Raw genomic sequence first — 15,877 nt, 5'->3', positions numbered from 1 at the left:
ATGAAACTTAATATCTGAGAACTTTAAGTGCTCTGTCGAGCCTCCAACTTAACTTTACTGTAGTCAGTTCTTTGTTATACTTCATTCTGTATGGACGCAGTGTCAAGTGTAAATACATACGAGCCCCCACAGTTTGTTTGTGTTTCGCATCTTCCGTGCTGGTGTTTATGCAGCAGGTTATATGCACTATGCAATGACTACGCCAAACAATGTCTTGTTTGAAGGTGTGGAAGCACAGCTCCACTCACCAAGTTTTGTCGTTTCTTCGCCAATGGCGTATTCATCATTTACGCACAGTGATTTGCATTCTCAACCAACGTATGCTAACCTCATTAATTTTCAACGGTTGACAACTATGCTGTTAGAGCGAATAATGGACTCAGGATTCACATCACCGGATTATGACCAATCGACAGTTAAAATGTGAACTGAACAATATTTTGAATTGTGTCACTTCAAATCAAGTGTTTCAAGAACAAAGTGATCTCCATTGAACACATGTTTAGCCACCCACCGGCATACTACATCAGCTACTGTAGGGCCGTGTGCAACGTTGCCATTACTACAAACCGCACCGGATCTATTCCATGCATGTGGTGCTCCAGTTGTGTCTATTTACATGCACAACTGAGTGTTTCACGTAACATGGAATCCTTACCTCGCCTCAGTGGCCTGTCACATGCACTACAGGCATGTTATGCATCAGATAGTTTCCATGCGAGTGGCGTTCTCAAACCCCCTTCCCCCCCACCCCTTCCCCACTTGCGTGGGTATCCGTTTCCAGTCACTCAACCACCTGCCGCTCCCATAGCACTGCCTGTGTCTGCCACGCTGGTCTCTCGCCCTGTTCCGGAAGCAGGTAATTTCCATCCAGCACTCGTCACTCACGGTCCAGTTTCTGGGCCCCTCTCGTGCCGTCCATCCACCCATTTCCACGGTACCGTTCATGACTGTCGTGCCATGTTTTCGTGACACACAGTAACTATGCCAGCTGCTGCTACTAAGGATTCGCTTGCCCGGTTTAAATCTGGGCCTACCGCGCCGGCCTCTGACTTAACCTCAGTTCACCTTCTACCCCAGGAGACACCGAAGCCACCATCATCACCCCCTCCTGACCGCCTGTCAAAGCTACCACCCTTATATGAGGACAATCCAGCATTGTGGTTCATGCTCATCGACGAGCAGCTAGTCGAGTTACATCATGTGTCTAACAACAACTCAAAGTTTCTCTGCCTTGTCACACACCTTCACAACCACTCGGATTTGATTTGTGACCTGTTCCTTTCACCGTTGCCTGCACCAAAATACGAGTTTGAAAAGAAGATTGTAAAGGAACGACTTGCCTGCTCATCACAAGAGTTAATAATCAAGATTCTGTACAAGGAGCACCAGGGAGAACGCACCCGCTCACGACTCTGGCACCACCTTCGATAACTCGTGAACGAGCATACCATGCCTGACGCCATGCTATGGGCTGTGTGGTCTTCCAAACTACCTACCGATGTACAGTTCCATCTGTTACCACACTCATTCAAGTCCATCAGCTGCCCCCTACACATCACTGATCAGTTATATTCGCTGCTGCGGCAACATCAGCTAGTTCATTCCACATTGTTTGTCGGCACACCCGCCCCTGCATACCGACATTTGGCTGGCAGAGGCAGGGCTTGTCTACTTCTCCTGGTAGTGTCGGTTCACTCTCTCCACTGTCCAAGCATTCCAGGATTGCCCACACACCTTATGTACCAGTCTATTTACCGGAACAAATCAACGAGGACAAGCCACCCTCACTGTCACAGTCTCAAAGTCCTCCTCACCCAGCTCACCCTCTCTGCTGGTACCACAAAGTGTTCGGCGATGACGCCAAGAAGTGCAGGTTGCCATGCCAACACCCAAACGCCGACCGCAGGAACTAAGAGACGCCAAGTCCTGCAGGGAGCCTAACAGGCGTCTTCTTACACTACACTCCGTTCACTCTTCTGTCCGGCCAAGTGGTCATCTCTATGTGACTGGCATTGCGTCAGGTCTAGCTTTTCTGGTCAACACTGGTGCTGATGTGTCAATCATACCTACTTTGATGACTCCACCCACTTCTTCACAGATGAAGTCACTTCTACAAGCTGTCAATGCATTGATGTTACCTACCTCAGGTTCAGTAAAAGTTACAGGGACCCTTTCTACCTTCTCTATGTTTTCTGTGGACGTTCTACATTGCCGACATCAATGAACTAATCCTTGGTATGGATTTTTTGTCTCATTATGAACTATCTCCGAATGTCATACAGGGTTCAGTGCTCCACCATCCTATGAACACTCACATACTGTTCACCCGCAACTATGTCCAATGTTCTGTTTCCACCACAACATACGACATCATACGCAAGTGCTCCACCATCGTGGGTAACATTGTTACCTGCGTTATAGACCTGCTGTCAGAATACGACTCAGTGATGCAACTCCATCGGGTCAATGATAAGCTGAAACAAAGCATTACATCCACTTACAGTGAGCTCGTCACGGCTCGTACCTTGCTTCTGCAACTGCAGTCCACAGCACCACCACCTCAATAAGATCGCTCAGCTGAGCCTAGCTCAAACTCCCACCAGTTTAGTCCACAAACTTTACTTGTATGTGACGTTCCAAGCCCCCAACCCCCGCCGTGCTTGCCTCATCCAGTGACATGTGCCATGTGTTTCAAACAGTGCTGCTAATGACAGTCACTCGCATATAGTGACCTGGCCCACCTCTTGGACAGCTACTGCGCGTGTCAATAAACATTCCCCCTCTCTCACTCTCTGGCCACATGACCCACGAGCCATTGTGTTCCCACGTGCAACGCCAGTGCTGCTCTAGCGTGAGCTGGTAGTCCAGTGCAAGGTTAACAGCAGACAGTCACCACCCGTTCCCCTTCGCTCAGCGCTACACATGCACCCACCTCCTCCACACAAGCACACACTGCGCTCCCATAAAAGACATGTGACTTTCATGCTACCTTTCCCGACTTGCATTAATGGCTATGCCTTGTCACGCCCTACTTGTCTGAAGACTCGGCGCCAGGACGTTAACCAGTCTCATGTGCAGATCTCAGTTTCTTCCATCACTGATGGAATGACACAGTGGCCCTCCTATTAGACATAAGGTCCGACGCCTCAACCCTATCAAGTTGCACGTGGCCTGTCAGCAGATTAATGAACTTTTGGCGGCAGGTGTTCCGCAACCTTCAGTCAGCAACTGGTCTTCACCAATCCACCTCGTCCCCAAACATGATGGATCTTTTCAAATGTGCAGCGATTACAGATGCTTAAATGCCCATACCATCATGGACAATTACCCAGTGCTGAACATCAATGACTTCTCTCATATGTTATCGGGCACCACAATTTTCAGTGTTATTGACTGTAAACATGCCTACCACCAGATCCCTGTGGCGCCGGATGATATTCCTAAGATGGCTATTATCACACTGCCGTTCAGCCTAAAGAACGCGACGCAAATGTGGCAACGTTTCATTGACTCTATCTTGCAACAGTTTGCATTTTGCTTTGCTTATCCGGATGATGTTCTCATTTTTAGCAGCTCAGAGGAGGAACATGAAAATCATCTGTCTACGGTCCTCCAGACCTTGAACTCCAATGGTGTTGAGGTCAACAAAGACAAGTTTCAGTTGCACCAGGTGTCAGTCTCCTTCCTAGGTTACACCATCTCCACTGAGTCACATCTCTGCCACCCCCAGCTACTTCCAAAGAGCAATACATTTCCTCGGCACTATCAATGACTATCATTGCCATCTATCTTCCGCTGCCACTGTTCAGGCACCTCTGACGGACGCGCTATCAGGCAAACAAACTTCCAGTATCAAACCTGTCTCTTGGACTGCTCCAGTGCTAGAGGCCTTCAAGGCTCTGAAGATTTCTTTAGCTCACGCTGTGACAATCTCCCACCCTGACCCCTTGGCCGAGTTATTCATCACTACGGATGCCAGCGACATCACGGTGGGGGAAGATTTGCAACAATGAAAGGGCGACATGGTTTCTCCCCTTCATTTCTTGTCCAAGAAACTATCTACGACTAATAGACAATATTCTGCATTCAACAGAGAGTGCCTTGCTGTTTACGAGGCAATCAAACATTTCCACCCTGACATCGAGGGACGTTCGTTTTTTGTCCTCACCAATCACAAACCACTGGCAGAAGCATTCTGCAACCCACCTGAGGACCCACCCCTTGACATTACCGCCACTTTGACGTGGTTTCTCAATTCACAACGGACGTCCGTTACATCAAGGGTGCAGATAACATCACTGCATCACGGATCAGTGCTGTTTCCCGCATCATTGGTCTTTCCTATCTGGCCTCCCTCCAAGCTTCTCATGAAGATTCTCAGGCTCTCCTATGAGTCCCACAAACATCACTTGTTTTCACAAAGACTAAATTTCCTGGTGTTTCCGATGAGGTGCAGTGTGATTCTTTAACCGGCACACTACGTCCGTTGCTCCCACCCAGGCTGTGCCGACAGGTTTTCGACACCCTGTATAACCTAGCCCACCCGGGCATTCAAGCCACCACACATCTCGTGTCAGAATGTTTTGTTTGGAAAAATGTCAAATGGGACTGTCAAACCTGGGCATGCAGCTGCGTCGCTTGCCAGCACAACAAGATCAGCTGCCACACACCTCCCCGTCTATGGGCAAGTTCGACATTCCTGCAGGACGATTCTGTCATGTACATATTGATCTGATCGGGCCTCTTCTTCCTTCAGAGGGCCAAAGATATATCTTATCAACTATAGACCGTTTGTCTCACTGGATCAAGGCTGCCGCTCTCCCTAACATTACTGCCAACACAGTAGCCACGGCTTTCATTGGCTCGTGGATTGCTCGTTTCAGGTGCCTGACCACTATCACTACCAATCAGGGTCGACAGTTCGAATCCTCCCTTTTCAGCATCCTCTGCAATATCTAGAGTATTAAAAAAATACACCCACAAAGCAATGGGTTGGTGGAGAGATGGCACCGAACCCTCAAGATGGCCCTTCGATTCCATGACCGTCTCTAGTCGGAAGCTCTCCCATGGGTGCTACTTGGTCTACGCTTGAGCTATAAACCTGACCTATAGGGGACTATATCCGAATTTGTTTTCGGCAAGAATTCGGTCCTACCACGGCAACACAAGCCTTGTGTGGATGGATATGTGTGTGTGTGCTAGTGTATACCCGTCCTTTTTTCCCCCTAAGGTAAGTCTTTCCGCTCCCGGGAATGGAATGACTCCTTACCCTCTCCCTTAAAACCCACATCCTTTCGTCTTTCCCTCTCCTTCCCTCTTTCCTGATGAGGCAACAGTTTGTTGCGAAAGCTTGAATTTTGTGTGTGTGTTTGTGTTTGTTTGTGTGTCTATTGACCTGCCAGCACTTTCGTTCGGTAAGTCACATCATCTTTGTTTTTAGATATATATATGAGTTACGACATATATGGCAGTTAAGTTTTCTATATCCCGATTACCTATCCTGTTCCCATAACTGCATTCACCTGATTCACCTGACCAGAAGCCCTGTTCCACCTGCCACTGAACTTCAATAATTCCCACTGTATCTAACTGTAACTTATCCATTTCCATTTTGAAATTTTCTAACTTACCTGTATGATTAAGGGATCTAACATTCCATGCTCCACTCCATAGAAATCCAGTTTTGTTTCTCCTGATGGCGACATCCACCTGGGGATCCAAATGGGGGACTATTTTAACTTTGGAATATTTTACCCAAGAGAATGCCATTATCATTTAACCATACAGTAGAGCTGCATGCCCTATCATACAGTACGGCTGTATGCCCTAACCATACATACAGCTGCATGCCCTCAGGAAAATTTATGGCCATAGTTTCCCCTCGCTTTCAGCCATTCACAGTACCAGCACAGTAAGGCCATTTTGGTTGATGTTACAAGGTCAGTTCAGCCAGTCATCCAGGCTGTTGCCCTTGCAGCTGCTGTAAAGGCTGTTGCCCCTCTTCAAGAACTGCATGTTTGTCTGGCCTCTCAAAAAATACCCCTTCATTGTATTTGCACCAACAGTACAGGAATCTGTATTGCTGAGTCACACAAGCCACCCCCCTGAAAGCAAGGTCCATGGTTCATGGTGGGAGGTAATCAGTATAGTGGTAGATAAGCTGTATTCCATATTAACAATTATCTTATTACTACAGTTGTAGATAACTAATAATATGTGATACAGATTACATTTTTATGATACTTTTGTCACATTTTAATGTATAATTACTCATTCCACATCTGTGAAGTTTCTCCTTTTGTAGGGGATCTATGAAACACAATGAATGAGTGAATGAATGAATGGCCACAGCGTCTTATTGTGGAGTTATTATTTAGTACAGCTTATGTAAACAGATTATGATAACTGCAGCTATCTCTTAAGGTGTAGCTTAGTTCATCCAACGAATCCTGAAGCCTTCCTAAAATATAAGACTTAAGGAAGAAAATGTATGAATGGAAGACTGAATGACAAATTTTAATTCAGTCTCCTACTGATTTCTGTAAGACTCCAGAACTGGTTTTATTTTTCTGAAGTAAGACAGAGCAAAGACATATATATAGACATAGGGAACAATCATAACCAAGGTCCACAGCAGAGAGATGACAGAAATCAAGTACTAGAAATACCCTATAAGAAAAGCAATTACGTTACTGACTGTATAATCAGAAATACAAAAAGCATGTATTATAGCAGAATATTTTCATACCTAATGGTGTAATAAAAAGCTAATTAAACATCTTGGTACAATAATCTATTATTAGAAAAAATAAGGCTGTAAAATTATGTGTAGCACAATTTGACATTATTTGTATGATACAGTATGAGAAATAATACCTCAAAGTTTCTATTATCAACTGCTTTTTGAAGTGGTGAACAACCATGGACATCTTTCAAATTCACATTTGCTCCAGCATCAACTAATAACTTGATTATCTGGAAATAAGAACATAGTTTCAGCTATGCAGGCATTTGAATGGAGAGAGAGAGAGAGAGAGAGAGAGAGAGAGAGACAGAGAGAGAGAGAGAGAGAGAGAGAGAGAGACCACAGAAGGGATGGAGGTGGAAGGAGGGAGGTAGAACTGAGTGTGTGTGAGAGTGAGGGGGAGTTGGGTGGCATGGGCAGGGAGGCAGGAGGAGGGAGGGGGAAAGTGTGGGAGGAAAGGGGCAGGGATGGGGAGGTGGGAGACAATGAGGAAGGAGGGAAAGGGAGTTGAGAGAAAGGAAGGAGGGAGGTAGAATATTAAAATAAAAATAAAAGTTCTCATTAATATTTTCACATGTTTCTTACCAATAAGATTTCAGTGTGAGCACAATGTTGCAGAGAGGCTATTCTCTCTTTTGATCTTCTGACGAAGTGCCAGTTTATCACAGTCCATCTCCTTATATTGGTAGCAAGCATTTAAATCTCACAATGTCTGCTCCACAATAGATTAACAGATGATTGTCCTAATACATGTATTGCTATGAAAGAGAGGACAGAGTTCCCAAAAACTTTGCACTCACACTTTGGTCATACACTGCACAAAACCCGTGAAGATGTTACTGCACTAAGACACTGTGAAAACATTGTTAGATGCATAACTAATTAGCTAAAGTTTCACATGCTTGGTTCACATTTTCTGTGGTTAATGAAATGCTATTACAGGTACCCACAAAGGCAACAGTTACCTTGCTGTTCTATAGACCTAATACTAAACATTATCATTGTCTGCTTATGCAATGACTTCCTGTTGCAAGTGCATAAAGGAGAAGGTCTTGACCATGGTGTAAACATCACCAACATTGAACGAGATGCCACAGACAGCATATAGGTAGATATTGGCTATCCAGTGCCTTCTTATGCAGATATCCTCACCTCCTACTCAACATTTTTAGGTAAAACCTCAAAAATCTCATTTGATTTATTTAAAGATTATTTATTAACTGATTGCTGGTTGATTTAGAACTGTATCATGGGTCAAATACATAAATAACTCTGGTATTTGGACACAGACAGATCTGTTGAAAAGACACGTCTTCAGTTTTCCACCAGATCATGTAGTGCAACTTCCACAATATTTCAACAGTGCAACTGTTTGACATCTTCAGATGGTGGTAGATGCTTTTGTCTCTGCTGCAAGATGTGACCGACGATAATCACATTTTGGCAACGAACTTTATTAAGCCAGGAGCAGGCAATACACATGTATGGGAAGATACTTGTGTTCAGAGGAAAGTGACAAAGCAGTGGCAGCTGATCAGAGGCCAGGCCATCTCACTTTTCTGTGTTGAAGTAGTAGCAGAAAAAATGGTTTTCAAAATAAACCTTAACGTGCTTTTGTCAGCAAGCATGAAAGACGTTAGCTTGTATTATTGATTCCAAACTGCTGTACTAGACAGCAAGTGAAAGTTCGAAAGCTTAAACCAAGGCAGATGAAGGCTGAAGCATGTGGCATCGAGGCTAGGCACATTCCAGGCCACCAGTTAGTACTCAGTCACCATGGTAACCATGACTTCACTACTAGGAGTGGAAGAGGGGGTACAGGTTGTTGTAGCTGTGTCACTGTGCACTTCTACCATGTGGGAGGCTAGTAGCTGTGATTCTGCCTCACTGGGTTTCTCTTAAATTCATTGTGCTATGTGTAGTGAACATGGATGAAGCCCAGCCTTGTACAAGTCCTGATGTAACACATTCAAGTGAAGAACTCATTACTTCCTTTCAGGAGCTTTCATTTCCAAGGAAATGTGAAACTGGGTTACATTAAATATTGAAGAAAAGACATCCAACTCCAGCATTACATTCAGAAAGATAAGTTTAAAACATTTTTATTACAGAGTTCATGGTATGAGTAGCACAAGTTGTTATGTGCTGCCCATTTGACAATCTGAAAACTCTGTCTAGAGGTTTAGCACGGCATGCTTTTTCTAAAGATCATCTAAGAAGTTTTATTTCCCATATAGAACTATCCAAACAAGTGTTTAGTATATCAGAGCTGCTTAATGAACATCACAAACTGATAAAAATCAGGCACAACAGTAAAGTGAAAGCTAACAGAGACATCATGAAAATTCTAATTGACTTCACAGTCATTTGTGGAAGCAAGAGCTAGCTTTCAGAGAGAAAGAGGATTGCCTGAATACCAGAAATTTCAGTGCTATACAGAAACAAAGATTTGATAGCACACTGGAAGCAAATGTGTGATATCCAGTGATTTTCAAAATCTATACAAAAGGAACTGATTGAATGTATAAATAAATAGATTTGTGGATATATACATTCAGGTTTGGACAGAATATCATTTTATGTCTGCACTGTGCATGAAGCAATAGAAATTTCAGACAAGTCACAATGCATTATCGTTCAGAGACTAGTGGACTCCATTGGTGACATTCAAGAACATTTTTTGGTTTTCATGATGTTACCCAAGCTAGAACTGCTGCTGCTTTATTCACTGTGCTGAGTGACGAGTTTCAGAATTGTGATATGAAGAACAAACTGGTAGCCCAAACCTATGTTCATACTTACTTTATGGTGACAGAGCTAAGATTTGCCCCCCTCCCCAAAACCTCTTTTTACTCACATTTTTACACATTGTTTGAATTTAGTTTTGCAACAGAGTTGTTCTTGTGTAACACTGTTAAGGATTTTTTCTCCACCTTTCATGGTATTCCTGCTTTCTTCCTCTAGTCTTCCAAAAGAACTGCAATTCTTGACATTATTGTTGGTAAACACACTCCTTCGAACAGTGAAACAAGGTGGAACTGTAACATCAGAACAATTTCTGCCATTCACAAAAACCATCCAGGGCTAATTGAGGTTTTAAATAAAATCATTGACAGTCCAGTTTCTAGAGCAATGACTGCAAGAGAAGCATTTGGTTTCAAAAATAGCCTCATAGAGTGATTTCATTTTTCTTCTCTCTGTTTTCCAAAGCATATTTTTAAACACTGAACTGCTTTTCAACATTCTTCAGAAAAAAGACCAGCGCTGCACAGTTTTGCAAAAATACTGTTTCAGAATGCATAGCTTACATGAGAAACTTAGGAAATGAAGATAAATTGGTCAATTTTTTAAATTCCTCAAAACTCTCTACTAATTTGCAAGCTAAAGTTTCCATGAATAGAGCTGAAATGATGGATGAATACCTTGGCAATCCATTGATGTCAAAATACAAAGCATGTACTTCAAGGTTTTGGATAATATTGTAATGCAACTGGAAACAAGACTTTCACATTATGATAAACTGCTATTCCTTAAATTATGTTAATTCAGTTTTCCAGTTATGGTTGGCATTTCTCTGTAGTCTGTAGACAGTGCAGATCATTATTTCAAAAGTATGGAGCATCCTTCAGTCACTCACATTTGCATGTAGAACTGGAGAATGTATTTTCTTCTCAGTATAAAGAAACATTTCACTCCATCAGTTTGGGAGAGGTCATCAAAAATGATTGAAAATGAAACAGACCAAATTCTCACAGAAGCTTTCAAATTATTTAGTGTAATTGCCACCATTCCTGAAACAAGTAATTTAGCTGACAGGAAGTTTTTTGCTTGTACCACAACTGAAAAACCAGGAATGCGAATACTTGAAACCCAAGACACATAGCATGACGATACCATCAAAAGATTTGGGAAGAAGCAAGATCATTGAGTTAACTTGTTTTCAAGTAACACTGCAGAAACACCCACTTTACCAGTATGTTTCTAATACAAGTGTTGCTGTTATTATTATTATTATTATTATTATTATTACCAGTAGTAGTTGTAGTGGTAGTCATTGTCATCATCATCATCACCTTAGAAGTTATAATAGTAGTAGTAGTATTAGTAGTAGTAGTGGTCATTTTGAATGCTAGGTATGTGTACATTCAAAGGGAAGAAAAAGGGATTTACCAATATATTTCCTGGCTTCTCCAGAATTTAGGTCCATAATCCAACACTGTTGGGAAACACTGATTGAAATTCTGAAGGAAGGAAAAATAAAATACAATGAAATGAAAGTTACAAATTATACAGAAGGCAGACAAAAGTTATAAGAGCTGAAAGGCATGAAAGACAGGCAGTTAACTGAGAAGAAGTGTTACTCAAACCACGTATTAGACAAGCAGTAAAAGAAACAAATCAGAAATTTAGAAAAGGAATTAAAGTTCAGGGAGAGCAAAAAAAAAAATTTAAGCTTCACCAGTGACATTTTGTTTCTGTCAGAGACAGCAAGGAACATGAAACTTCAGTTAAATAGTATATATAGTGTACTGAAAATAGGTCACAAGATGAAAATTAGCAGAGTAAATCAAAGGTAATGAAATGTAGCTGAATTGTGGCAAATAATGTGGAGGGAATTAGATTAGGAAACAGACCATTGAAAGTTGTAGTTGAGTTTTACTATTTTGGGAGTGAAATAACTGATGATAACAAAAGTAAGAACATGCACTCTTACAAATACTATAACATCTAATATAAACTTAAAGTATCAAGAAGACTTTTCTGGAAGGGTTTCACTGGAATGTAGTCTTATATGTAAATGAAATATTGATTGTACACAGTAAAAACAAGAAGCGTATAGAAGATTTTGAAATCAAAGAATGGAAAATCCAGGATAAAATAATGACAATATTATAAAAAGGATGGAGTGCTACTCATGCTCCGCTACATAAAGGTTAACAATGTATCCTTTACATAGTGTTGAAGCTTTTGAAATTTGATACTGCAGAAGAATGCTGAAAGTCAGGTAGATAGATCAGACAACTAATGAAACATTCTGAACTGAACCATACAAAAGAAATTTATGGCCCAGCTGCACCAAAAGAAGGTCAGCTGTCAGGAAACACCCTGCAACTATGTGTCTATGTACACAAAAATGAATATTCATTGATAAGTGTTGTTATCCCTGATGAGACCAAAACATGTGAGTGGACAGATAAATAATTAATGAATGCACAAGCTAAATTTTGTTGCAAATAGTTCATGAGCCTCTATGTGCAACTGGATGAATAATAAATTGTAAATTGAGAAGTCACTGTTTATAGGACCTTCTAAATGTGTGTTTGGATTTTTTAAGTGTTAGCTACAGTCTAGTGACCAACCAACTCATCTGTCACATTTGCCCTAAAAGAATTCAGTAACAAGGTCAAATAAATGAAGGCAAGAATATGTGGTGAAAATAATGTTCACTACTCACAGAATTTCAAATTTCAACAAAACTGAGTTTATTTCAAATAAAGTAACACTTATCACAGTTAATAATGACTGTCTGAGGGAGGGATTAAATGAAACTGTAACAGTATATTATGTTCATATAAACGTCCAAAAAACAACAGAAACTAAATAAGTTCCTTTAGCACAAGTCTTAACTTAAGTTCCACAGTTGCTAACTAACTAAATTCTGACTGCAGAACACTCTCTAAATCAACTGCAGAAAAGTTTTTAAACTTCAGGCTAGATCCCCTAACCCAACATGCATGAATATCACAACACCACAATGTAACCAGTTCACTTGACAGGAAATCTGCTAAGTCACAAAGTTGAAAATATTTCAGAGTGTTTTCTATCAATACACACAAATACCACAAATCCACGAACAAATACTTAGAAATATTCTGCTTCGCTTATGTGGCAACCTACTACTGCACATACATACTTTCTGTTCCAACTCTCAACCCCGACTGACTACCAAAGAGTAAGCCCCATGCCAAAATGGGCACCAATATTTAAACCCTTGCATTTACATGAGTCAAGCACACACATTTCTGATTTTCAATATACACTTTAAAACTATAAACATAAGGGTATAACATATATTATATATGAACTTTCACATAAATTTGCTTAGTTTTCTAGTGCTGTTCTAAGTTTCCCTCTGATTTAGACAGTTTGTTCATAAATAATGATGTTGTTCATGTAAATGCTACTTACCATTGTTGTGTTACCAATAAATATAAACAGTTAAAAATAAGTACATTTACTCATCCCCAACTAAGTTTACATAGCTATGCAGCCATTACTTTCAATATTTTATATCTTATACTTGTGAAAATTTAGGTTTCTAGGCATGGATGTACATTCCCACCTGTAATTCAAAATAGATATTTATAAAAAAAAAATCTACTATGACAGTTAAATAGGACTCACAGATACCAATCCATAGATATTTTGCTTGTAAAAATCGCTTAAGGCATTATCAAGATATTTAATTTTTAAACTTCATTATATACAGGGTTGCATAAATAAAATTCCAGTTTCAAAACGTTGTGCAAAGAGATACACTGCTCAGAATAACGTCAAATTTGAACAGAATTTTATTGATGCAGGGAGAAACATCATGGGAAAAAAATTATCAAAAATTTGGCCAATAGACGGCACTGTAAGCATCAGAATGTGCACACGAACAGACAGACAGCACATAGTTGTTGCTGAGTTTGCATCCAAGATGCCCAACATGACTGTCTCCACTAATGATCATGTTATGCTGGTAAAGCTCTTTTACAAGAATGGTGAATGTGCACCAGTAGTCCTGAGAAGTTCCAGACACTTGAAGGTATGGAAAAAGACATTTGTCCAATGTCTCCTATGGGTGTGGACAAAACAATTACAAAATATGAAAAGACAGATTCTTTTGAAGTGCAGTTTGGCAGTGGGAGGAAAGCAGTTGATCTTACATCTGTTGAATATGTGGCTACAGCACTGCAGAAGGGGTGGAATGGTGGTGTGCAAACATGCAATGTACAGGTAATAGCCCAAATGCTGGACATGCCTGTGATCATGGAGCATAAAATCTTACAAAACATTCTTCATAGCTATCCATACAAAATAATTCATGTTGAGGAGTAGCTTTTGTTGACCTCCCAGAAGGTTCTTGGTCCTGAAATAGCAATGAAATAAAGTGTAAATGTTTTCAAACTTAACTGTTTAATAATCTAAAAAATGTGTGATTTATTGCAGTTCACATTGTCATCTTCATGTCCACACTGTTTTTCCCAGTTCTGCCTTAAGAATAAAAAACTGGTCAAAATTAGATTAATTAGAAACACTAAATCTGTATAGAACATATAACTTTCTCTTCTAAGAGAAATTTGCTCAGAGAGAGAGAGAAAAATTATGAGAAGATTTATTTGTGTACAGAGGACTGAAAAGAAAATAATTATTAAGTTAATGTCACAATGTTGTAAGGGGAAACCTTTGACAGTTACTTCCCAATTCATTAACTAGACAATTTTCACAGCACCTCTTAACAACAGCAATTTATATGCAGTGTTTACTAGCACAGACCAATAAAGACAATGCAGTACCTGTGTAAAGTGACGTTTATCAGTTATGAGGAGTGGAGTTGCACCATTCACATCCATGGCATTAACATTGGCTCCAGCATTGAGTAAAATTTTCACATGCTGAAAGAAGAAGTATGCAATTAGTCATTTATGAATGGCCAGTAGTAAGTCATAATGTGATGAAGTCTACTACAAAATGTGCACCAGTTACTAAACATTTTACTTAGTGTGTGTATTTTCATCTACATCTAGTGAATAAACTTGTGATGTATACAGTACAATGACAAGAAAACAAATCTGAGAAAAGAGAAAAATAAGAAAAACACAAATGATTTTCTAATCCTTCAATGTAACATACTCAGATCTGTAACAAAAAGTACAGCATTAAGATTATGAATTGGCAACTTCAAAATAATACCTAATTAACTACCATAATGTATAGCCTTAGGAGATGCAACCAGGATGCCACCTGAGTTACCAATATAATATCTGATGGAGTACTCTTCTGTAATATGTCTGATGTTATGACTTTCTCCAGTCATACTGAGGTGATGCTAGCTTGCTACTTTTCTGAGCACCACCTTTGACATGGAGGACTCTGATTCTATTCTGCATGCAACATATCTTGCATGAGAAGTTGAATCCCAAAGGATATTGGGTGATATTTTTCTAAAATGGTGCAGGCCATTATCAATGCCAAGCAGTGCTGAGATGAAAGCTTTCTTGTTACCTGTTCCATTTTAGTTGGTTGTCTTCTGCTTCACAGCTGATTATTATTGGTATTTCCAATATCTAAGTGGATTCATGGTTCTTTGAACTCCAATATCTTTTTATATTCCTGTATAAGGCCATTTGCTAAGATAAATTTTTGGTGACAGAAAAGGCAAGTCTCAAAGCAGAGGACAAAGTATTGAGGCAGATACTCCCCTTGCATTATTACACAATTTTAGGATTATTCCATTCCATCTCTTCAGTTCATGATAAATGTTTCTGAAATTACAATATCCTACTCAACATAACTCTAAAGGTATTTGGCTTCACACTATGTAAGGCTCTTTTGCCTCCAGACAGTGTACATAGGCTTACACTAACAGAACAAGTACATAATAGTCACCATACAACCTCTGAATCATTTGACTCCTGACTAAGATACACATGTTACACAATGGTATGCAAAAATGGCCCTTCTTCAGACAGCTTGACTAGAAATCTTAGTAAATACAAATAAGAAATAACTACAAACAAACACACACACACACACACACACACACACACACAAATGCATTGATTAGCATGTCTTGCAATACTTGGGAAAGTAAAACTTGATGCTATTGTAAAGTAGTGAAAAGTAAAAGATGATTAGTATTAGGTCAGAAGAATGAGCTTTACAAAGTATGGTTTGCTTATTCTGTTCATATCCAATCTTTCCTTTTGCTTCAATGAAATGACAACTCCGTGCAAACAATTGCTAATGAGTGTCACGTTTTTCGCAGCCATTCTTTATGTCCCAGACAAAATTTATCCAGACAATTTCTAGACAAATTTTTGGGTTATATAAACACTATACTTTCTAGGTTTGTGCTTCTTA

At 40.2% G+C, this 15,877-nt stretch overlaps 1 protein-coding gene across 1 annotated transcript in view; it reads right to left on the bottom strand.

Moving 5' to 3' along the window:
• LOC126243870 (serine/threonine-protein phosphatase 6 regulatory ankyrin repeat subunit C-like) overlaps nucleotides 1-15,877 on the bottom strand; it is a 383,629-nt gene that overhangs the window by 140,802 nt on the left and 226,950 nt on the right. The window contains exons 13-14 of the mRNA XM_049948195.1: nucleotides 14,311-14,409; nucleotides 6,880-6,978 (exon numbers count right to left, since the gene is read on the bottom strand). Coding sequence (XP_049804152.1) covers nucleotides 6,880-6,978; nucleotides 14,311-14,409 — 198 coding nt within the window. The remainder of the gene's footprint in view (nucleotides 1-6,879; nucleotides 6,979-14,310; nucleotides 14,410-15,877) is intronic.

Source organism: Schistocerca nitens, chromosome 1 (genome assembly GCF_023898315.1).
Source record: "Schistocerca nitens isolate TAMUIC-IGC-003100 chromosome 1, iqSchNite1.1, whole genome shotgun sequence".
In the NCBI taxonomy this organism is placed as follows: Eukaryota; Metazoa; Arthropoda; class Insecta; order Orthoptera; family Acrididae; genus Schistocerca; species Schistocerca nitens.
The sequence above is the reverse complement of the archived record's forward strand: the minus strand, read 5'-3'. Positions and strand labels throughout refer to the sequence as shown.